The sequence below is a fragment of the Corvus kubaryi genome, unplaced genomic scaffold, assembly GCF_017639235.1.
Source record: "Corvus kubaryi isolate FWS band 111438036 unplaced genomic scaffold, C.kubaryi_AGA036_p1.0 split3-73, whole genome shotgun sequence".
Classification (NCBI taxonomy): domain Eukaryota; kingdom Metazoa; phylum Chordata; class Aves; order Passeriformes; family Corvidae; genus Corvus; species Corvus kubaryi.
The window spans coordinates 45,520,887-45,546,513 of NW_024582091.1; the positions used below are offsets into that span (position 1 = coordinate 45,520,887).

A 25,627-nucleotide genomic window follows, 5' to 3' on the forward strand; every position below is an offset into this window, starting at 1 on the left:
TGGGTTTTTTTTGGTTGAGATTTTTGGGTTTGGTTGGTTTTTTTGGTTTGTTTCGTTTTGTTGTGGTTTTTTTTTTTTTTTTTTTTTTTTTTGCTTTGGGGAGGATTGGGGGTATATACGTATGGGGTTTTTTTATTTTTTATTCGATTAATATTCGTAGTACTCCTCTGAATCAATAAATCCATAGCAAAATAAAGGCATTTCCATCAGCTTACTTCAGCTGCTCTGCCAACAACAACAAAAAAAGAATCTAAAATAGCTAGTATTTTTGGGCTGCTTTATTATAACAAGCAGAATGGTGAATCTGCCCCCAACTGTTAATAATTAAGAAAACATTTAAGGCTGCATATCTTCAAAGTATTAGAAGTAATTATGTGACAGGACTGTTACAGAGTATGCTTACTTAATATAGCTCAAAGAAATGAGATAAGAATTACTGAGATGTAAATATAAGGTTGCCTTTCAATGAAGGTACATGTGTATGAGAATGGAATGAAGGAGAAGATCCTCATCTGCAAAAGACTACACAGCTCAGAAAATTTTCTTCAAATATTCTCTAGCAGAATCTGCAGCTTTTTACCTAATCTTTGAAACACATAGTCATGCAGATAAGGCAGTATTAAATAGATCACTGCTGCCTCTGGAAAGGAAGATAAGTTAGCCTTTGGTACTTAGATATTCACTTTCTGACAGCTGTTCTTTCTCAAAAAATTTCTCTGCCAAGCAAAGATTATTTGGGATTGACAAATCTGTGCTTTGGAATAAACACGATCTTTACTCTGATAGGATGTTGGAAACAGATGTTTAAGATCCACATAACACTACAGTCTATCAGGCACAGTATATTACTTAAGGGGGTCTCAGGGAAAAGGTCCCACAAATACCTACATATGCCTGCCAGTGTTTATGAGTCCATGTTATTCCAAAATACATCAAGGGGAAGAAATCTTTCCCTCACACGCTGCAAGTCTAGCGAAGAGAGAATTCTCCTTCCCTCACTCTGTGAGAGGGTGGAGACAAAGAGTACAAGGAAGAGACAAGATGGTGAGGTTGGGGTAGCTGATACAGTGGTCTGGAGAAATTGACACAAAGCAATGCTAAGGCCTAATGAAAGTACAAGGTGGTGTGATTTCTTAAAAAAATACATATCCCTTTGGGATAACTAACTGCTCTGTAATGCATGTGGCATATCGGGACTGTCAGCATTCACACAACTATTATCAATCTACAAACCTGTGGCTGTATCCATTGACTGCAGAAGGGGAAAAAAGCTACAAAGGATCCCACATTCCTCAGTGCCACTTTGTTAACCACCAGTGCTCAGGCTGCTGCTGTAAACACAGCCTGCACTACATCTGTAGCCCTAAAGGGTGGGTGCTCTCCTTGATCTTTACTGTCTCCTAGTTCAAGCCAGGATGATTCACTGGTGGGACAGTGGACTCAAGTGAACACTATGGAATACTAACATTTTAAGACTTGTCTAAGTTTTAGTATTTTGTTAAATACATGTCCAGAAGCAGAAGTCATCTACAGCGGCTGTCACTAATTGCAGTTGCTGCCACACATGAGCGACAACATATCACCCTTAAGTTCTGGTGCTGGAATATATTCTTTTTGTTTCCCAGGACACATTCTTCAGTAAAATCATCCCAAACCAAACACATAACATATTTGCAATTTTACTTGTGTATATAGACAAGCATTTGAAAATGACTGTCCATAAATTGCCACAAAACTTTTTCAGATATGATGCAACATAACACACCACTACAGGGTACAGGTATCCTTGAACTTAGGATCTGCTAAACTGACATCTAATTGCAAAGAGGTGCTGAATCTTTGTTAAAGTTTACTGTTACACACAAACAAGCATTCACTACTTCAAATGCAGTTTTCTGACATGCCAGTTTAGATTTTCTGTTTGTAACATTTGACACCAGCCAAGCTCTGCACATTTCTTTTACCTGGAGTAATGGATAGCTTGATGTCCTGCAATATTAAAATAGAAATCGGTTGTGTGCTTCATCTCATCAGTATGTCCAGAGACTTCAATCCAGTGTGCTATCGGGAGGCAGTAAACTCCATCTACTATGTCACTGTGGTTGTAAACACAGCTTCGATCATGATGGGGCCCACTACCTAGAACAGAAGAAAGGACAATTGCAGGCTGTGTATCTGGATAGTCTTTAAAAAAAATTGCTGGGAGATTTGAACTGAGCCTCCAAGGCCTGGAGTAGTGTTTCCTGCCTCTTCAAACTGCATTTCTCGTAACACATTATTAACAACTGAAATAGTGGCAACAGAAGCACTGCCACAAAGCAAATGTTCAGCATTAAAATAAAATTTTGCATATCATTATTAGAAATGTTTTTTAATTTAGTTATTTATCTTAGCCCCCCCCCCCAATATTAAAGACTCCTGAATCACTTAAAATTTAAGGAATAATTAATGTCATTTAAGTTCCTCATTTGATGTCTCATAGTATGTGACCTCAATGTTTAACGTTCTGGCTCTGTGACCTCTCTCTAGGGGGTCAATCTTCCTGTGGCTCAGACATGCCACGGCAGCCTCACCTTGGTTCAGGCTGACTTCTAAGGAAGTTGCCAAGATATGGGAAAGACCTCAGAGAAAGTTCAGAGGACAGCAATGCATGATCAGAAAGGTAAAACCACAAAGAGAGTTAGGACTGGTGACACAGGATTTGCTACCAGCTTAAGGATTCAAGAAGAAAACAACAATGTGGAAAGGCATCAATGCCCAAAGCAGGTGGCAGACAGCAACCTAGAAACAATGCAGACTTTTTTAAAGGAGCAAAGAAGGGTGGCCCTCTTCCATTTCATTTGTTATATATGAAATCCACCAAATTGGCCTTTGCATGTTAAGTGCCCTGATTTTGCATGATAAGATGTTAAATGTCCTAGTTTTACATTTTGCATATTAAGTGTTTCAATTGCCAAATTAGTCTTTACATACTTAAAATGCCCATCAAACTGTTAAAGTTATTGAGTTAATTCTCAGAATCACTTAATCACACAGTTCCTAGTTAAAAATCCCTGTTAATAAAATATTTATAATAATTAATAAAATAAGTTTAATCCCTTCCTTAAGCTTTAACCTTACAAATGTATTGTTTCCTGCACATACCCAAGTTATTCAAGTTAATTAGTATGTTTTAAAAGTTCCTTAAAGTGTTTATAGTTCGGTTTTAAAAGTTCCTTAAAATGTTTGTTGATTGTTCTGTTTTAAAAGTTGGGGTTTTTTTGAAGTGTTTGTAGTGCAGTTTAATGCTTTTGTTAATTTCCTTAAGATCTACAATTTTCCAGGCCCAGCTCCAAGAGCAGACTTTTAACTGTCAAAAGCTATTTTTAGTCTCCTGTCCATTAACCGGCAACTCAGCTCCACGGCAACATGAATTTCAACGAGAACATTTTCCCGCCTTTCAAGCAAGTGACATCATCCCTAAACTTTAGCCCAGACGACAGCCAGCCATTGGCAGGATCAGATGACCTCACTTCAAGACTCCACCAATCGCTCCAGACCATGGGGGCTGGATTGTGGGCAGACCTGGGGGGAGCATGGATACCATAAAACTCAGTGCACAGCACTGGAGCTCGCTTTTTGCCTCAGATTAGCTGTGGGTGAAGCCCAACATTGGTGACTCAGGCCTCTATCTCCCAGAGAGACCATTTTAATTATCTAACTTTGGACTAGCCAAAGTTAACCCAGCGTTGCAGGCTTCCTGCACTGGGGCCTTGTGCCAGTTAGGCCTAAAGGTCTCTAATCACTGTGGACCCGGGTTTTGGGATTTTTACTTGGGTTTCCTTACTAGTGGATTTTCCCAGATCGAATTATTTTAGCTTTAATTAATTTTTTCAAAATTATTCTTCTGATAAAACAGTTGTTAATTTTTAATTAACATCAAGACTAGTCTCATTCTTGACAATTCACAGCTGCCTGGCCAGCAAAGACTCTTCAGATTCCTGTTGCAGACCAGACACATAGGGATATCTAGCCAAAGAGTTCATTAAACCCTATCTGTCTTTAATGTTTGCTGACCAATAAACACTCACTTTGTTGTCTCCAAATGCACGTCACACTTCAAGAGTCTGTTCATACACAGTAGAAGTTGCTCAAGGTGACCCACAGAGAGACGATAACAATTGCAATGGTGAACGATCACAACTACCTTAAACGGCCTAGTTTAAGACTCTCTTTCTTATGATTTTCCACTAATATTCATTACCTCCTCCTCTTCTCTTAGAGCAGTAGTGTGAGCTTTAGTCTGAAAACTGGTTTGTAATACCATGCCAGAGTAAGCAACTTGAATTGACATGGGTCATGTCATCAATCAAAAGGTTATCTAGGTTCCAAAAATACAGTACACGTATATCACCCCTCACCACCATTTTTACATACTTATTGTAATACTAATTGCCATGTAGGAATTATTATTGTGCAGATCAGAAGTGACCTAGTCTATGACTTGCTTAAGCCTGTTACACTTATACATTATTAATGATGTTAAAACATTTCTGAGCAAAATCATGCCCAAAGGAGTATCTTCAATTTCACATTGCACGTAAACGCATGACCAGTTTTCAAGCACCACAGTTACGGAAATTTGCTAGAACAAGAGCATTTTGGGAGATATATTAATGCAATGATTATAGAGTAAGAATAACATTTAAGAGGAAAGCCCAAACCATCTCCTTATTTCCAAATGACATGCAGCCCATTTTATCATAATTGTGAAATATTACTATTTACCAAAATAAAAACACTGGGCAGAAAACTATCTTCTCTTTCACACTGCTGAACAATTATGCATCATATAGTTTTTGACTATTTTGATTATAAATAAGGTAAGCAAGATCAGTACATAGTTTCAGAAGCTACAAATCTTATCACTATATTTTTATTTCACATTTCCAATTGTTTATATATTCTTACCACTTTTAAATAATATGAGAAGACAACAGCATAAATCAACACATACAACAGCACAACAAAATCTATGGATGTTTATGACATTTAAATGACTTCATGCATTCAGCAAAATACAACCACAAACACCATATCTTGCCTTCCCCATTCTACCCTCCAGCAACTGTCTGTAGCAACGCACATCACCGTGGCCATGTCCTGCCATCATAAGGCTGTCTCTGATCCTAACCCCCACATACCCAGGGGCCCATGTCCTGTCCCAGCCTCAGCCTGTCCCCACCCAATGCTCAGGGCTTGGGCTGCCCTCATGCCCCCAGGCTGTCTGTTCCTGACTGCCAGTCCCGTGGGGTGTCCCTGCAGTCCCCAGAGTCGCCAGCCCTCACTTCACCCTGGCAGTTTTGAACCATGGTCTCAGGATCTCTGGCTTTTTTACTACTCCCAGCCTCGTGTTTCCTTGTACTCAGGTACCCACCATGTGCTTTCTACTGCCCCATTTCCAACTGCTGCTGCTTGAGATGCACGCACTTCTGCCATCTGCCAGTTTTGCAGTTCATCCTCCTCCTCCAGCTTTAATTCTTGTCTCTTTTTTGCCTTCCTTCCTTTTCTATGACCTTCTTCCTTCTCTCCACATTCTTAAAAAGGCGCAACCTCTTTGCCTTGTAACCTTACCACCTTCACCATCATTAATTCCCTTAAATAGCCTACAATCACATATGGAAATGGGGCCAAGAGTAAGTTGCCAAGAGCAATTTGTTTTATTTGTTCCCTCAAACAGGTTTGGTCAAATCTCATTCTGAAATGCTTTCTTCTGTAATCAATACTTATCACCGTTTATTTTTCTGCACCGAACAGCCTCAACCTTCCCGCTATGGCCTACAGTCAAGCCTGAATCTCAAAGGTATGGTTCTGATTTGCCTTTAATAATCAGGTAAACAATAACAGTTTGCATTCGAATCATATTTCATGAGAATTGCCTAGCTCTTTACTACTCCTTATGTTATATACTGATCTATGAATTAAGTAACTTTCCTACTGAAATAAGACATCTGTGCAGCAGAATGTATATCAACATATTTTCAACACATATACATATATTCACATGTGATATAGTTTCATACAGGAAGGAGTGCTACCATCTTCAAGAAATACTAATTTAGGGGATGGTATGATCAAAGTGCACTGTGTTCAGAAAGCTGAATTCACTACACTTCTTAAGGGAGTTATGAAAATCTGCAATTACCAAAAAAGATCAGGTTTCACTACCCAGGTAATATCCACGTGATTACATAAGTGCTTCTCACCAAAGTTTGCTTCACAAGATGCATTTAAAAAGTTTCAAAAAAAGAAAAAGTTGTTGTATCAGTTCACATCATGCTTCTGCTAGCACAGTTTGTCACAGAAACTCCATAATATTTTGGATACCGTTAGACAACAATGCAATTTATAAAGCATTTCAACTTTTCTGTTCCTAGAGACTATAGTAAAGCCAAGAACATCAAATGTTTTCCATTCACCTGCTCATCTTTGCAGAAAACAAACACAAATGTCCTTTGAGACAGGGCTCACACAACAGCATTTAAATACATAGTTTTACAACTAAACCCATTTCTGTATCAGTAGTTTTTTTCATCTTGTTTTTATTCATATTCCAAGTGGCAAAACATATTGTTGGGAAGCAAATACACAATCATCTGAAAACATCTAAAATTCAATCATAAAAAAGGATAAGTTACGTATTTGAATAGTACTAATCTTCCCATTAATTGATCATGTTGGCTTTCCTAATTGAAGAAGAAAATAATTTTGGAAGAGTTTATTAGAATACACAGGTCCTAGTTTAACTTCTAGGATAGCACTTTTTTTCATTTATTTAGGTCCCTATTTTTTTTTTATTCAAAACCCTTTTTTGCTGTGATTCTTCACAGCAAAAACATTTATCTGAAAGAGAAAGAGATTAAGATAAGTTTCTAGGCAATAAACTATGAAGTTTTTCATTGCTTTTGCCCTTGTTGCTCTGTACTGCAGATGATTGTGTGGAGGAAACCACTGATGTAGGGAATTGCTGGAGAGCAAAGCAACCAACCAGCCCCACTGACAGCTCAAGCCTCACAGAGGGCTCTTTCAAAATCTGCATGACTGCAGTTTATGGCTCCTTGTTTAATGCATATGAAGGATGATCAAAGTAGTGTATGAAGCGGCTGTACAAATAACTAAACAAAAGAATAAAACCAAAGATCTCCACATAACTGATAAATGGCACTGGCAAAAGAAGGAGACCAGAATGAAGCAAAGGAAAGCTTTGTTTTGATCCTCCTTGAGCAGGAAGGTTGGATCAGATGACCCACTGTGGTCCCTTCCAGCCTGATTAATTCTGTGAAAACCAGATGAAGATACAGTAAGTAATACAAGACATGCAAAGATCTAGACTGGAAGAAGGTAAGCAGAGACTAGAAGAGGATGTTCTGAAATTCAATCTAGTGAGGCACAACAACAAAACACAAAGAAAAACCTGCAGTTACTATATTTTTACAGCTGTACGGCAGGGGTGAAAGAAGTATAATCCAACAGTCTGCCAACAGCACAGACACATCTTGACACAGCAGAGAACTGCACACAGATTGCACAAAAGAGTCACAGTGGAGAAATTACCAGCTTGATCTTAAAACACAATAAACAAAATCTGGCTCAATGAAATTTCTTATCACCATTAAGGGTGAACCACATGAATAAATGAAAAAAATAAGACTGCCTCTCCCACTGTCTCTGCAGAGCTCTTTGCAGCAAAGGCTCTGCTCAGCCACTGCTCTTTCAGCTACGAGGTTGTTGCACACCTTGCTCTAAGTTTTAGTTTTTTCTGTTCTGTGTTGTGTAAGGAGACGTATGCAGGAACTCCAGGGCACAAGAGCAGCCATAAAGGTGCTGGGTATTTCATCCGTGCCTTAGCCTGACCTTAAAACACTGATATGCAACTTCCAAGCCTCCAAACCCCAGTAAGGTAAGGGCATTTCTCAGTTCACTGCTACCTCTTTAAAAACCGCAGGGCTACTGAGATAACCTTAGACACACACACATTAGCTTCAACAGCAACTAACCAACCCAAACCACAAGCAGCCAGGCAATTTTCAGATTGCCTACTCACAAATCAGTTAGAGCAAAGACTAACTCCTATAATCTTTGTCACAAATTTTGCATGAACAAACACATTTTAAGTGTGTAGCGGGTTGGGTTTGTAACCGGGCGGAAACACCAATTTAGTGTAGTGGTTTGGTCCAAAATACTCATTACTGTTTACCTTCTGTGAGATAAGAATTAGGAGAAATGCAAAGCAGGCACCAATCTTGAAAGAATATAAAGAAGTTTATTAACAGACCTAAAAGAAAAAAAAGTCATACCACACCTTCAGAACTCTTCTCCTCCCCCCACCCTTCTCCCTTCTCCAAGTGACAATATAAAAAGACAACCCTTGAGATGTTCAGTCTGTTTACCACTTCCATAATAACCTTGTTCAGTCCATTTAGGAAGAGGAGTCTCTCTTGCCCATGCTATGAAAACAGTATCACAACGAGACAGCCACCCACTTCCAAATAACTTTGTTCAGTCCATTTAGGAAGAGGAGTCTCTCTGCTCCCATGTCAGTCCCTTCCCCAACTTGCAGCTTTTCCCACAACTACTTTTGAGGGTCCACTCTTGAAGTTTTTTGGGGTACAGTTTTAAGGTTGAGCCGTTCAGAAACAAAAGTTCTCTTCATCCATCTCTGGGAGCATTTCATCTCTAAGAACAGAGGCCCTTCTCCTTCCCTGGGAGCAAAGGGTCTTTCTCATCTTCATCTTTAGGACTATCTCTGGGAGCATCTCTAGGAACTGAGGTTTTCTCCTTTCCCATTTGGAGCAAAAGTCCTCATCGCTTCCATCTCTCCCTGTCCAAACTTCGCATGAAATTACAGCTGCATCAGCATCTGCCTATCTCAGTGCAGGTGCTTTTGCTTATGAGTTGAACACTGCACCCCCCATATCTTCATGAAATTACAACAGGATACTCTGATATATCATAGCTTCACAACAGAACTTCAGCTTTAAGCATCTCCTCTCTCTCTTCCCTCAGGTTTTCAGCTCTTCATAGCACTAAAAGGGTTAATCTCACCTAGGCCTTGCAGCTGGAAGTCCGCTTATCGCTGTTGGTCACATGATCTCTGCTGGACAGCGGTGCAGCTTTTGGCTGAATCTTGGCAGCACTGGAGGTGGGGGGTGCCAAGCCGGCCGTCTGCCCACAGCAGGGCTGTGGGGAGGGTTCCGCGGGTGGAACAGTACCCATCGGCTCCAGGATGGCCATGGCCCGCAGCCACCTGTGCCAGCACCGGAAAACGAGAGAGAGCTTGGGGGGGGGTTTGTCTATTCTTAAGTGTGGATCACAGAGGCGATCACAACTTTAAGTGGCTTAAAGACTTGTCCATATTCAAACTGGCCAGCTGATAGGTTCTGTCAGGTCATAGAGGAAGCTGTAAGCACCCCTTTGCAAGAACATCACTTCTGGGACTATGCTTGCTAACCTATGACAAAGTGTCAATTCAAAATTTTAACTATGTCTAAATATTTTAAGTAATTCCATTTGCTGTATCAAATGAGGTCCTTTAACAAGGTAAATGAGTACCTTAAGTTCATGCTTAGAAATTCCCCTGGAAGAGTTTAATTATAATAAGCACTCTGGGGGCAGAGAAACAGAGCACGGAATAAAAGACTTCTTAAAAAAAAAAATAGAACAGGAAGTAAAGAAAACATACCAAAAATAATCTCCAAAATAAAGCATTTAAAAGGTTTAAGTTTTTGCCAGCTTCCTTACCTTTTATACCAACATTACAATGAAGAAAAGTCTCAAATCCTATTTTGGATACAGTTCTCAGTTATCTGAATGTACCACTGCACAGCATTGTTACCACACATCAACTCTAACTGAACCTCCTTCAGTACACTCACAATATTCAAATCTACTTACCCTTCACACCACATCCTGTCACAAAAGTGAAAAAAATTCAATCTCTGATGTTTTGAAATAGCATCTGTCTCAATCTTGCCAAGGCTGAATTGCTATTGATCCTTAAAAAACAGAAGTAGGGGAGGCTGGATTCCCCTCGCTGGAACTGCGCGAGGTCAGGTTTTGGAGAGTTTGAGCCTGCCACAGGCTCAAGAGTCCCACCTTCCTCAAGTCTCAGCAAAGCCCTCAGTAGCAGCCCTTTGTTTTCACAGCTCTGACAAATAGCTCTAATTCTGTATGCCATGTACGAAACCTTACCTGCATGCCTAAGAAAAGCATACTTTGATTTTTAATGCTGTTTTTTTTTCTACAGTCAGTAAATCATCTTCCCCTTAAGATTCTGTAAATGGTAGATCAATTTACTGGATTACTTAAACACCTAGCATTAATATAAGACAAAACTGTTAATTTGCCACACCTAGTTCAGTAACTCCTTCATAACTGGTTTGATTTTCAGAAATGTTTCCTTGCATTTGCAAGCCCGAAAGAGATACCCAAAAAGCAGAAAACCACTTGCATCATATACCACATGTTTATATTTTACCAGACTTAAAGCAGACTGTTTCAACTTCCCTTTTGGTAGAGCTGATACATAGAACCATGGAAATAAGTTTTAATTCAATTAAAATTCAGGCTGAATTTGAGAATTTTTAGTCTATTCTTATAGCCTAAGAAATTATTTTATGGAACTATATTTTGAAATTATGCCAGAATTAGAACTAAATGGTTTACAAGAAAGCCATTCTCAGCACTCAAAGCTGTTAATCACCAAGGCTTTTTTTCTTTTTCTTTTTTTTAATCAGATATAAGAAAATTTGATTTTTCAAAGGCAACTTTCAAAAACATGTTTTATTTCTCTCTCTAGGTCTGCTCAGGCACAGGTGTTTCTCAGTGGGAACTTCTACTGTACTAAGAGATTTTAACCAAATGCCTGGTTTAAAGATGAAGTCAGAGAAAAGCAACTAAAAGGAAATCTATCTGATGTAAAAGACAGTTTCTTTTCTGACAGATGGTAGAAATAAGACTAAAGGAAATACAGATGAGAGAATAATGGCTGATAGCAACAAAATTATAATCTAATACTGTCTTTAATAATAATACCCATTTGCTTTGACACTCTCTACTGTACTGTCTACTACTGATTGCTACTTTTTATCATACCAGAAGAAGAACAGGCAGGAAACAAGCCACATCAAAACAGCAACCATGGCAATACCTTAACCAAAGTATCATCCCAGTTACTTACCACTTCTCTGTGTTTCCTGCCATTGAAAATATGTTGTTGAGCTCTATTGCACGCTACCATCACTTGGAAGTGAGGGACAGGAAAAATGGTAAATACAGGATTTGCATAAGCAATGCATTTATTGTAAATTTGCCATTACAATCACAAGGGCTTTAATTAGACTCTCACAGCAATCAGAACTGGCCTCTGATTATCTCTCTGGGTAGGAAAAGATACATACCTGCCAAATCCAGAGGAATGCAAGTATATGTATTTATTTTTATTCTTCTAATTTTGCAGTTTCACATAGGCAACTCTGCATTGTTTTATTGATGTCTGGTTGTCTGCTCAGTATAAGCTGACTAATGCTGATAAGCAGATAGAAAGTAATGAGAAACTTGCTACCACTTAATTGCACCAAAATGCATGCTATGCATATGTCTTAAGGGGGGCTGAAGAACAAAACACCAGGAGCTACTGCATTTCGTAACCAATTTCTTTCAGTTCCTTAAAGAGGTATTGGGTTGTAGAATTCAAAGTAACCCACTTCTACTCATTAAATTTCATCGCATCTGAAAGGTGTTAAGGTATCTAGCACTGTCCAGAAAGTAACAGCTTTGCAGGAACAAAATGTCTATGATGCACAATTATTCAACTATCAACACCCAACTGTGCTTTATGTTAATTTCTAGTTACCACCTACTTCAGAACAAGACTGGGATAGGCAAAATAAGTAAAACTGGATTACTTTCAAAACCAGAACAGATTACACTTAAATACTCATGAAACTTGCAAGCAGCTGCAAGACACTAGGCAGCCACTGGCTATACACAGGGAATATGGCACCACCCAGTGGGAACAGCACTACATGAAATACCTGCATTAAAAGAGAGATGAAGAAATGTAACTCTTCAGAGTTTGCCGGATTTTTTTGTTTGGTTTTGGTTGTTTGTTTTTAATAATGGAACTGTTACCTGTTTTGGGGATCTGTAGATTAGCTTTGGAGAAAGAAAAAGAAAAAAAAATGGATCTCAGTTACAGAAATTAGCACTGTATCCAACTGTACTTCTTAGAATGGCCTCAAGAGAATATCTGTGTATCCTGCTAAGGCTTAGCACCAAGTATTTTTCGTTCTGTTACAGTATCTCCATTGCAAACAGCAACGAGGCCTTACCTTCTCATACAGCCGTGCAAGAATCTCCTCCATTAAATTAAGAAATTATACCTGTTTTTTTCAAAGAGCTGAAGCCAAGAAGTCAGATTGCTTGAAGTTTCAACACACTTTAAAAATGAAATTTTAATGTGTTTAACTACCACTGATGTTTTCAACCAATCGGGTGCTCAACCCTTGAAACCTATTACCAGAATTTACTTCTGATATTTTCACTGACTGTTATTACAACAATATGTAAACCTTTATTACTTGATAAATGTACTGATCTTCAGGTTTATATGAACAAGCTCACAGGAGCTGGAAATGTTGGAAGGCCAACATACCACAGGCTGAATAACATAACTGTTTCTAAACTGAACTGTATTGTACTGCTTGTTTTGTCTTGCCAACAAGACACATCCTTTTCTCTCCTCCCCCTTCCCAAAACCAGAGATGGGGTTTTTTTGGAAGGATTAAGGCTCTGCTCACCTGAACAAATTACTAGAATATAGGCTGATCCTGCTTTTGAGCTTTCATTGGCCATACTGTATCTGTCAAGCTTCAAGCAAGCTCCATCTACACCAAACTAACACCTACATGAAACTCACAGAATCACAGAATGGTTTGGGTTGGAAGGGGCCTTAAAGATCATCCAGTTCCAAGCCCCCCACTTCCTCCCCATGCAGGGACACTTTTCACTAAACCAGGTTGCTCAGGGCCCCATCTAAACTGGTGTTCAACACTTCAAGGAAGGGGAATCCAGAACTTCTCTGGGCAACAATGAATCAGCATTTTACAATACAAGTATATGGGTTTTATATAATTTATTTTTCTCCTTCTCAAAAATATAAAGTGTCAGCAGATAGTATTCCATCATTTCAAAATACAGTTTGGGGCATAACCCTAGTAAATTATCTGTCCTTTTACAGAGCATGTTTCTTGATTAGTACCTACAGTTTACTTAGATGAAAGTAAGGGGATAAAGGCACAGATGAGTGTTCCATCATAAACTCACAAAACCAAATTCAAGTATAAGTTTCATCTTGCATTTATTTAATTTTGACAGTTGGCACAAAATACTTTTAGTTTCCAAGCTGAGAGACATTGTGTCCAGTTTTGAAGAATCACCATCAAAAACAAAGTACACAGACAGACACAGGTACAGTCAGGGGAAAAAAGGTGTATACATGAATTTACGGGTTTTTTTCTAAACCTGCTCCCAAATTCTAAACCTCAACATAACCAACCTGCTTCTACAGATACCACAGCATATCACAAACCCTCCTGGATAGCAGGCTTCAGCTTTCACAGTAGGTAAACAAGTACTCCACACAGCTCACATGATCTGAGCCAGAAATGCTCAAAGGCTTTAAGTGACAAGTCCTGGGTGCAGTCCAGCAACATCTCCCTGAGACAGCAGAGGTAAGTATCTGATCCTTCAGGAGCACAGGGGAGTGTCCTCTCCCACCTCCTCCTGCTAGGGAGGGGAACTTGTTCTCTCCAGGCACAAGCAACAACCCAGCGAATCTTGCACAGGCCAAGCCTAGCCTGAAAGCTTCCTACCAAGAGCCACAGAACACTGGCCTGTGACTTTGACCCTTCCAGCCCACAGAAATAATTACCCTCACTTTATCTTTCAGTCTCCCCACAGCACTGGAATGGCTGCAATTTGTACTCAAAATATATGATACGGTAAGTACTGTACTATTATAAAAACAATATGCACTGCCAGTAGAATTCTCACACACATACATGCCTTAATAAAAAAATTGAAGTAATTTTCTTAAATACAACACATGATTTCAACATCCAGTATACGTAAAGATCTGACATCCATAACTGGAGTAGAATTTCTCTGGTTACAGATGAATGCCTCAACTCATAAACTTAGAGCAAGTATCATTCTGCACTTTCCTCTATCCCTCATAACCACATCTTCAAAATTGCAGATGTTCTGCAAGTGCTAAATGCTTCCCAAAGCACATTTTAATTCTAAACACGCAGGATAGTAAAGAGACAATGCACACCATTTGTTTAGCACAAAAAAAAAGTTCTTAAAAAAGGAAGTTGTCTTTTCAAATTGTGATTTTTATAAGAATAAACAGATGACAGCCAAAACTTTCATTGATCAAGAGTTACAAAAAACAAAACCCAAAAAACGTTAAAACAAATTAGATAAAATGAACTGCAAGATTGCTCAATTATTGGATACGAAAATATCCTTAGGCTCCTGTTGAAACCCTGGGTTTAGAAAATTTAGGTTTATGGGATATAGCGATACATATATGTGTAACAAGATGGAGGATTTTGGGTGTGGGTTTGTTCTTCTTTCCTCCTTCCTCTCCACAAATCTGGGAAGTTTGGTATTGGTTAAAAAAACCCACAGTGTGGATCATAAATGAATAGTTACTGGGTTATAAGTAAAAATAAATTAGTTGGCATTCCATAATTGGATAGTATGGACTTTAAATGGCCTTGGAAGTTAGAACTCGGGGCCATTTTCCACCTTGTTAACTAAGAAGCACATCCCGTGCAGTTGTGCCATAATAAGAAAATAATAAACATCTAAGTCCAAAGAACAACTCCCTGTCTTCTGCGTTTCAATCCGAACTCTGAGCAAAAGAACTCATGAAACAGAGACAAAGAAGAAAAGAAAAGAAACGGGGAAAATTAACAATTGGTGCCCCTGTGTGAGGACTCAGAGTTTGGACTCCCTGAAGAAAACGAGAGAAAAGAAGAAAAAGCAGCTTAGAGCTGGAAGAGGAAAAGGAAGAAGAATATTCCCTGGGGAAAAAGGAGCTCAAAAACCCTAAAGGCTGGTGAAAGGAACCAGAACTGGACTGCTGAACAGACCCAGAACACAGGCACTGAGGAAGACTTCTGACATCAAAGTCAGGTATGATTTATATGCTTCAGGGTTAATCTTAATTCATAATGGGAAATGTTATGTCAATATCGCAGAGAGACATACTTAGTAAGTTAGAATCTATGGTAAAAGAACACCCTACAGCTCTCCTGAAAGAACAATTAAGAGATCTCAGTATCTCCGGGACTCTGTACATCTAAGACAATATAATACAACCTCTCTTGGAAATAGTCGCGCTGCAAGGCTTCTTCCCATTTGCAGAGTTGTATACGAAGTTATGGCAAGCAAAAATCAGACAGAACAGCGCAGCGAGATGCCAGCAGCTTCTCACAGTGACACGGCTCACGCGGAGCCTCTGGAAGGAGCCCCGCCTCCTCCTCACGTGGCGGCAGCTAAAACTCCAGAACAGAAGGAGTTTGTAACGGATTGCGAGCTGCCTGAAATGCTAAACACAATTACCAGCGCAGAAGATACGGCAAAAGCAAAGCAGATAACATCTGAGGGAGTGCAGGGAAGCCCGGGTTCGTCCCTGGTCAATTCACAAACCGTGGCACGGGCCGACCCATGACTGGAGCAGTCAAAACAACAAAAGCTGCCCCAGACAAGTGAGAGAGAAGAATAATGTGATACTTTACCCGTCACTGCGGTGCGTGGTCCCCCCTGGTTGCCTGCTTTTATGCAAAATCCTATAGAATCCCCCCACCGCGGCGGTGAGCATGGGATTTTTCCTTTCACAAAATGGCGCACCCAGCTTACTTCCGCCGTACAAAATGGTGCCACCCCAGGTCACGTCCATAAACAATGCCTACGTACTTCTGCCTGGGCCATCTTGTAGCCAACAAGCTTTTCATCCTCCAGCTGCGATGCCACCTGTGGCTGCTTCTACTGTTGCACCCTCAAATATATATGATAAACAGACACAAAGACAACCAGATTTCTGCACAAGGGAAGAAAGCATGAAAGCAGCTTTGAAGCCAAAAGGAAAAGCATCTTTACAAGGCATAAATCTACAAAATACAAACAATCTACACAGTACAAACAGAGAATTAGTCACATTTTCTCCTAATTTAGGAGTATTTTCAAACAACAATCCAAGTAATTCTTCAGAAGATACACCTAGCTTTACCAACTGGGCAGACAAGCCCAAGAAGACACAACAACATCAATGAGATACAACGACACAACATCAAGCCACAGAAGATACAACTTAGAACCTGTGTCAACAACCTGCAGGATCTACAGCAGCTCTTGGGAGAAATCAATTGAATCAGGGCAATTTTGGGGATCACCAATGATGAACTTGCTCCAGTTTTTCACTTGCTAAGAGGAGACTGGGACATCATGTCTCCCAGGATTCTTACTCCTGAGGCTCAAGAGGCTCATGACAGAGTGTCAAACAGTTATCACCAAATAGCCATTTTTTGGAAAATATAAAAATATTCATCTGGCAGTGGATACATTTTCCAATGCGCTTTTTGCCTCCTTGCACACAGGAGAAACAGCGAAACATGCACGTCAGCATTTTCTGCAAGCATTTGCATCATTAGGTGTGCCTCAAGAAATAAAAACAGACAATGGTCCATCTTACATAGCAAAAGAGCCACATAAATTCTTAATTAATTGGGGTGTGCATCACTCCTTCAGTATTCCTCATTCTCCTACGGGGCAAGCAATCATTGAAAGAACACACCACACCTTAAAATCCCTTTTGGATAAACAAAAAGAGGGGGAAGGTAGAGGCTACGCCTCAAATGCGCTTGAATAAAGCGCTATATGTTTTAAATGTTTTGAACAGCTCTTTTGCAGAACCAAATCTGCCAATAATCAGACGTTTTTCCAACACCACACAAGCAAAGTTAAAGGAAAACCCTTTAGTTTTGATCAGAAATCCAGAGATCGGGAAAATTGAAGGCCCATTCCCACTAATAACCTGGGGCAAAGGGTACACTTGTATCTCTACAGGTGCTGGTCCAAAGTGGATTCCTTCAAAAAATGTGAAGCCCTACAAAGCCCAGGAACACCCAGACACCCCCAGAAGCAAAGAAGCAAGCACGCAGACATGAACTGCAGAAAGACCACAGCTCATGATAAACATCTTTTATACCACATGCAGAAGCTGTGAACCTTGGGTTTTGTGCCAGTATAATAATGTTGGTATCGTAAAGCCTTGTTGACAAGTGCGTGGTGTGGATCGTGTTATGATTGAGAATTACATAAGAAGTGTAAGGCCACTGAAATTTTAATTATATTGGGTCACGAGGAAGGAAATAGTCCTCGTCTCCATAGTAATTGGAGAGAACTTTAGAGAGAATTTAAAGAGGTCCAAATTTGCAGAATTGAATGCAAAAGAAATAACTTTTGTGCCTTACGCTTGGCTTGTCCCAGAACGAGACTGAGAAAAGAAACCAAAGAGAAGTATGAAACTAAATCAGATATCATACTTGTGCCTTATTACTTCATTGTTTGCCTTAAGTAACGCGATCCTGCCCATGAGTCAATCAAAAACCAGTGTTTGGGTGACCTTAGCCAATGCCTCAGGCCTGGATACCATTTGTTTGACTTACTCAAGTCCAGAAAAGCCATCCTCAATCTGCTTGGTTGGTTTACTGGTAGACAATTGGCCAATACCAAAAAATGTCTCTTCAGATCTTTCAGGATTCCTCATGAATCCCACAGAAGAATGGGGTGTCTGGACTAAATTTCTCCCTGAGACACCCTATGAACCTCAAGAATTGGAAATCCTTGGCTCAGTAAAAATGGATTTTTACATAATATTTGATTCTCCTGAGTCAGAATAAAAACAAAATCACAGATGTCACTCCAAATCATGCATTGTACAAAAATGCGACATCTTGGTGCCATTTCACCTCAGTCTCATAATCTGAAGGTCATGAGTTCGATCTTCACACATGCTTTTTTTTTTGAATGTGTTGCATGAATCTTTCTGAGCACTCTGAGTCAGTCTTTGCTGATATCAAAGAACTGCAAATAGGTCTTTCAAAATTAAGAGAAGATGAGTCCGGTTGGTTTAATGATCTGTCTGGTAACTAGCAAATTACTAATGGATCAAAGATCTCATAAAAATGGGAGGTGTAATTATAATTGTTATCCGTCTCATTTTCTTCCTTGTGCCATGTCTGTTCTCCTTTCTGCAAAGGGCCCTCCAGAGGACCACAAACGCTGTATTTCTGGTTGAAAAACAATTAGAAGAATGTTTCATCAAATTCAGAGTTGAAAGGGCATCATGGTTGGATGATCTGTTTGATTGGTTGAGCCTCGCTCCATTATGGAGAGAGCTTTTGAAATTGGGCATGTATGTTTTGATTGTCATTATAGTCACCATGGTACTTGTACCTTGTCTACTTCAGTGTATCCAACAATGGTTTAACAAAGCAGTTAAATCAGGGTTCATGGTTCAAACAGGCTCCCTTCTTGTAATACATGAAGAACAATAAATGTTCAAGGTTTAAGAAAATTTGTTCTTTCCTGTAAATATCAATTTAGGAAAAAATTGATGATATGAGTGACTAATTACAAAACTCCTCTGCATTTGGATGATATGCCCATTTGATATCTATCATTCCAGCTAAGCACTGAGCTCAAAACCCTGAGCATTCACAATGACAAGAACAAAATGCCACACAGGTTAATCCTAAAACTGCAAATCTGCCAAAACACAGTATGTTTATTACTCTGTCTGCATTTCCTAAATGTGCTCCCTGGAACAGACAATAATTTGACCTACCACTACTTCCAAACCAGACAGTAACCATCAGCCTTACAATTGCTGATTCTCTGTAGTTATTCTCTATTATTTCTCTAGAATTCTAATAACTTCTAATTCTATTATTATTTCTATATTCTGTGTGGTGAGGACAGCTTTATATACCAGTATCATTGTCTTATTATATACAACTTGGCACCTTCAAAAGAGACCCAATTCTCCTTTCTTGGACAGATGTAAAGATTTTTATCCCATAAATTCACTTTTCCTGCAATTCTGGAAAAGAAAAACATGGTTAAAACAGTCAGAATATACTATTTGTTTTAGCTGCTAAATAAAACAATTACTACTGCATGACATACTTAGTCCTTCATGATGTAAAGGTCTGTGAATGTAGCATTAACACGTAGTCTTTTATTAGCATAAAGAAGAACAAAAAAGTGCAACAGTTATGACAACATGCATGTTTTAGTTTACATGACAGAAAGGCAGCTCAGAAGTGTGGTATGTATTCTTAAAATGGGTGAAGAGTAACTGCTCTACAATGGGTTATTTTGGTACATGGATTGTAAAGCTGAGTTAAAAAAAACTCCTCACAAATTACCTAGTGATCTTCTTCCTTTCATTAGGTCAGATCCATTCCTCAGTAACAAGAGGTATATTTAGAGCTTTATTTGACTCAGCAGACAATTGTCTTGTATTTAAGATACTTAAACATACTAGAACAGCACATGGAAACTGACTAGAGTTATTCAACGCTTGACAACACATAGCAAGAGAAAAACACGGTGGAAGTACTACTGAAAGAGCAAGAAGATTGGAAAAGCTGTAACTGAATTTCTCCCTGGGTTTTTCTTTAAGAAATCACAATAGTAAAATTTAGTAGCCTGAAAATGCCATCATGACATTTCACCTAGTGACATAAAATAACAACCCACACCATAGTGCATAAGATCCTGAATTCTGTACTTCTGGGGGAAGAAAAAAACCAAAACATGATGACAATGGATGCCTAAAATAAGGGGGGAAAAAATAATGAAACCGTTTCAAATAACTTTTACCAACCTAGAAGGGTAGCTTCCTTCTGCATTCACCCGCCTCCATCACGCGGTTAAAAAATGTTTTTGTTTGCAAGAACTCACGTCCCGCCACGACAGCCTGAGCGGCTCCACCTGCAAGCACAGCTCAGGCCGCCGCTGTGCCGGAGCATCGGCAGCACCCGGCTCAGGCACGGCTCGGCCGACCGGGACACCCTCCCGGCCCCGGCAGGAGCCAGGCGGAGCTGCCGGAGCGGGCTGCAGGCAAAGCCATCCCTCAAGGAGAAGCGCTCGCTGCGCTGCTCCGCCCCTCCCGGCAGGGCCGGCGGGCGGGCACGTTCTCGCGGCCGGGCAGCGACGCGGGCGGGAGGGGCGGAGAGGGGGTTCCAACCTCCGTTACCTTCCCAGAGGAAGTGGCCGCCCTCCCGCCGCAGGAACTTGTACCAGAAGGGGCTGGCGGCGTCCTCGTCCGGCACCGCCACCTCCGCCAGCCACAGCGCGGGCTCCTGGGCGGGCAGCGGGGCGCTCGGCCGCGCCCGCCTCATGGGCACGGCGCGCCGCGGGTCCCACTCGCCCAGCTCCGGCCGCGACCCGGCCACCAGCAGCTCCGCGCCGCCCTCCGTCACCCGGGCGGGCAGCACCACGCCGAAGCGGAACAGCATTTTACTGCCGCAGAGAGAATGTGGTTTAATGAAGAGTTCTGGTACTGCTACAGGACGGCTGGGAACGGGGCCGCCGCTGGGAGGCCGCCAGGGCCCGCCCTTCCGCCGGGGCCGGACACCGCCCGTGCCCCTTGGCTCGGCGGAGTGCGGGCAGCGGCGCCTTCGGGCGGGCTTGTTCCCGGTGCGGTTGTGTCGGGCTCTTGGCTGCCGCACGCACGTAGCCGAGAGAACTCCCCCTCCGAAAGTACCGGCGGGGAGTTCAAACAACACCGACCCCCGATTGCCTCCTAAAGTGCAGACTGGGATGGAAAATCCTCCCTGCAGCTAAACACTGGCTCTCCTGGTTGCCAAAGGCTACGCATCACGTATGCTGACTTTAACAAGGATTATTGCTGCATTAAAGGAAGCCACTGCAATTACTCTGAAGAGCCCAGGCTTAATTTAGCGCAGCAAACACATCATTAAAAATTGCCATACGTGCAGCTACAAACAAGGACTGGCTGCAAATAATGCTTTAGTGTTCATGATGTTTGTATCTTTCCCACTGACAGCCAGCCAGTCGTGGTGAGAGCAGAAATGTGAAATTCTGAGGGAGGTTAGAAAGCTTTTTAAAAAAATCAGGAGCTCACTGCACGCATTCTGTTTACAAGCAGAAGGGGAAAATTTGGCAACTCCTACGTGTAGCAATATTCAGGACTTACAAAGACTGATTGAGGAAGAGGATGCAATCCAACCATTATAGGGTGGTCCCTGCTTGAATACACGCATTTCAGAAGCTTTTAAGGACAGAAACAGAGGAGTGGTAACTTTATTTAGGTCAAGTTCTGGGAACAGGATGAAGGCCTTTCAGTGAGTCAAAAGAAATCCTGCCTCAAAAGATGGCTGTTTGTTTCCTGTATTCAAGGGTGACGACACTGAAGTGTATATGCTGCCAAATTTATTTTTAAGAGTGCTTTAGCTGATTTTCGCTGATACTCATTGAACTTGTGCAAGTGATATGCCACCACTTTTCCAGACGTAACCAAAGCTAATGGAATTCTTGCTGTCCTCCATTTCTGCTAGCAGCCGTCTTCACTGTAGCACTGCTGCCATTGTGGAACAGTGCATTACATTTTAATCTCTGTTTTTGCTCAGCCTTACAGTTGAGCTGCCCATACTCTGTCTCATAATTGTCTTTCAAATATCTATCTCTTTACCATACACCATCTTAGCAGCATGGACAAGACAGAATATAACAAGTTTGGGGTTTTATCCTAAAGCTCAAGCATGACAGGAGTGCTAAAACCACCCCAGCATATTGTGTCTACATAAAACCATATGCTTCTGTTCATTCCAGTCACAGTCTCAGCTAAGAAACTGCAGGATCCAATAGTACATCTGATTGACAGTTTAGTTCCCGGCTGTTGTCTAAACCTCAGTGTAAAGACAGACCAGCAACTTTCATCTTACATGCTTTATGCCTGTAACTGTTGAGTCCTCCTATTAGAGCTGTAAGCCTTGTGGAACAATAAAAAATTGTTGCATAGACTTTGATGTGTCAAGTGCTATCTTTAAAAATAATTCAGTCAATTTCTTCTCCGGGATCTGCCGTAATCCATTTTGTGGCAGTCAATATTGTGTGTTAGATTAAGGTTAAAGATGACAGAAAGTTGCCATCTTGATTTCCTGTGGTTTCCTCAAAAACCCTAGTGCAGATTAGGATTAGGTTGAGAGAACAACAGGAAGGGCTGAAAAACTGGATCTGCTGATGGATCCTGCAAGACTGAGAAAAAAACTAGAAATGTAGATTGGCGTGGGACGTCCCATGGCTGGGGACAGTGGGAATAGAAGAGCAGTTTATATTGGTGAAATTGCAGGCTGAGTGAGGGCTGTAGACAGGATAAAATTCATTAGCATTAGATCTGAGACTGAGAAGCTAAAGGTGCTGTAAGGTTTGTGTTTAAGGTCAAGAAGCAAAGGCAAATGTATGTTTTTGCCCTGTTAGATTTGCATAGTCTGTGATTTGTCATCTTCTAAACTGGAAGTTCAGCTGGAGTAAAGGCAGGGGAGGTGGGGAGGAGTTACATTTACTGGTAATATTTGGGATTGAAGGAGTTGATGAAGTACTTCCACAGTTGAGCCATTGCCATAACCCTAAATTTAGCTTTAAGTGTCACCCTAAGCCTCTTAAGGAATTAACAATAGTTTCCTTTGCCAAAATGACCTGTTATCCTAGTACTGCCTGGCCAGTGCTCTTCCCCTGCAGTCCTCAACACTATTCTGAAACCTAAAAGCTTTCCCTATAATCCAGTCATCTTTTACAACCATGAATTAAACATGACTATTTCCTTTTTTTTTCCCCACTATCGTAAGTCCTCATTCCAACTTGGCAAGCCTTACGGTTCCCATCAAAAAGCTGTGGCATAAAGGGGCCAAAACCCTAATAATCAAGTTGCTTTTAACTGTCACAAAAACTGTTGTCAGTTGTTGATTCCTATGGGAACAAACTACCATCTTAGTGGTCTGTCTGAATTGTAGTAATAAATGTTGTGCATTTGTGTCCCTCACAGCTGTTTAGGATCTCTCAGTATACTTAACTTACAGCAGCCTCTTGCTGACTGGAAGCCTTGATTGACCTCAAATCAAACAGTGAACTAGCAAGACAGTGAGGCTTAGAGCCAAGTTTATTTTAAAGCCTTCAGTTTATTGTTGCTGCTACCATCCCAGGCATTTGCTAAAGCTGTTTCTAACTGGCAAAGGGGGAATTGTATGAAAAAGAAAAGCTTATTTTTTCACATTAGTGTGCAAGAACAGACTCTAGAGAATCACAGTCTCTGCAAGAATCAATTGCTTCGTGGATTTCGCCTAAATTGTGCCAATACATAGTAGCCTTATGTAATTTCCAGCTAATTAGCTGGTTTATTACCCAAAAATTGTGCAGGTGTTGGGGATCTCACAGGAGGACTCACCGAGGCTGTGTACCAACTTAACATCAACCCAGAGTTATGCCTTCAGTTTCTGCCTAATGGCTGTATCTGAAAAGATTCTAGGGAAAAGTTTGAATGTCCAGAAATTGGAGCTGTGACTTTATTTGCAGACATGTAAAACACATTAAAGGCATTTGCACTTGCTGTGCACTAAACTTTTGCAGAATCACAGTTCTAACTTTCTGCAGAAGTCCCTTTAATTTCTTATAGTGTCTCTTCCAGGCATAAAATTGTCATGATATTTTTGTGAACCTAGGAGTTTTGAACCATTGGTTACAGACAAAAAACTTGAGTAAAGTATTGCTGGCTGAAATTTTAGTGAAGACAGTAGTTGAGAAGTTTGACAATATACAGCAGTTCAAAATTAGCTTTCCAAGTGGAAAGTAATATTTTTCTTCACAATTTTCTTATTTGAAAAGTGTCTACTAGGTATAGAGACAGCACACAGTTACCTGATCAACGTGAACACTACTAAAATGACAGATGAACTTAATAGTTCCATGTTGAGGTAGCCTGTGTCTGCAGTGTACGTGTTCTTTACTGATTCCAAACTTTTACCCCATGGCCCAGTTTGCAGCTTGGAACAGCTTTATCTGTTTTTGCTGTACAGTGATCTCAAATGATAATATTTCCAAGTAGGGAAATCTGTAGTGAAGAGAGAGAGTTTGAATAACAAAAACAAAACACAAATACAGAAAGGATCTGGTTGGAGAAGGGAGGGGGTGTCCCTGATTGCAAGTTGTGGGTGATGTTTAGATTAGCTGTGCTCCTTCCTAGACTTGCCTTTCTTCCCTTTTTAGGTCATTTTCTTTCTTGTAAAGATACAGAGAAAGTGTTACTGCAATTTCCAAATGTTTCTGCTAATTATAGAAAAGAGAAAGGCAGCACATGGTATGCAGTCTTGCTTGTAAAGAGGCAAACATTTATATTATGTGATAAGCTGATTTAGATATATTAGTGATTTGGGTAAAATGTTCATTGCTGAAAAATTTAGACAGCCAGTATTTCTTCAAAGAGATTGAGATAAATATAAAAGAAACCCTATTCTAGTGCAAATCATTTAAGACCACTAGTTTAAGTTAAAGTTAATTATGTTAATTAATCTAAAGTAATCAATCTATGGACCCAGACCTTCTAATTGAATTCTAACTGTCCCTCTCATAACAATTATGATAGAACTATGAACTAATGCTCTCACCATTAGTTCTAATTTGGCAATACAGCAGCTAAGAAATACTTTTATAGTCTGAAGACTGAAAGAAGACTGAGAATTAAAGAACTTGTTACCAGATAAGCACTGCTATTCATAATTTTTAGTTTTAAGTTGAGCTATGTGAGAGCAGTGATAACTGCATGAACCATTTTAGCTGCTTATTGCTAGGAGTAGCCTTTTGTGCAGACTAAGCTCCACAAGTTCTGTCAGGACTGACCATTTTAGGAATTGTGCTGGAAAATTATACTGCAACAATAGGTAGGACACTACAGGAGATGGTTTCCACTTTCTGCATGGGGGCTTATGCAGCATGTTTTAAAAAAAGTATGTTATTTTTAGAAGTAACTAGGCAGTATAAATATGCAATAACATTACAGTAAACATTACAGAAATACATACAGGAATAACTCATCTGGTAGGTTTCTTTTTTCAACATCCAATAAAGCCATCTCTGCATCCTCCCCAGCTTCGTACACCTTGGGAGCTGGAAAAAGTCCCAACATATTTCAGCACAGGGCCCTTTCAGGATGTCCTATCAGCCTTATCAATACCCAGAAATCAACCAATATCGCAGACTAGTCCAACACATGGCTCCTTTCCTGCTCAGAGTGAGCCACACAGTTTTTGGAGGGATGCTCCAGGCCATCTGTGGTGCATTTGCACTGGGATGCTATGTCCCAAGCAAACCCAGAGTTCTGGTAGCCCCAGCAGGAACCTGGCTCTTCTGCCGCACACAAAGGGATGAGAAAGGCCAAGTGCTTACTTGGAGATCAAAGCACCTTGAGCTTCTGGAGTGAAAACAGTATGTA

The 25,627-nt window shown here is 40.5% G+C and overlaps 1 protein-coding gene across 3 annotated transcripts in view; it reads right to left on the reverse strand.

Annotated features, from left to right (window-relative positions):
* The window catches only part of EPM2A (EPM2A glucan phosphatase, laforin), a 43,510-nt gene extending 22,787 nt beyond the window's left edge, over positions 1-20,723 (reverse strand). The window contains exons 1-2 of one of the 3 annotated variants that reach the window (XM_042016743.1): positions 20,378-20,723; positions 1,965-2,139 (exon numbers count right to left, since the gene is read on the reverse strand). In XM_042016743.1, the coding sequence (XP_041872677.1) occupies positions 1,965-2,139; positions 20,378-20,639 (437 nt within the window). In that variant the 5' untranslated portion in view covers positions 20,640-20,723. Of the gene's footprint in view, positions 1-1,964; positions 2,140-20,005; positions 20,304-20,377 lie in introns of those variants that run through there. The other 2 variants (XM_042016745.1, XM_042016744.1) reach the window with 2 other exon arrangements.
* Positions 20,724-25,627: the final 4,904 nt, after the last annotated feature.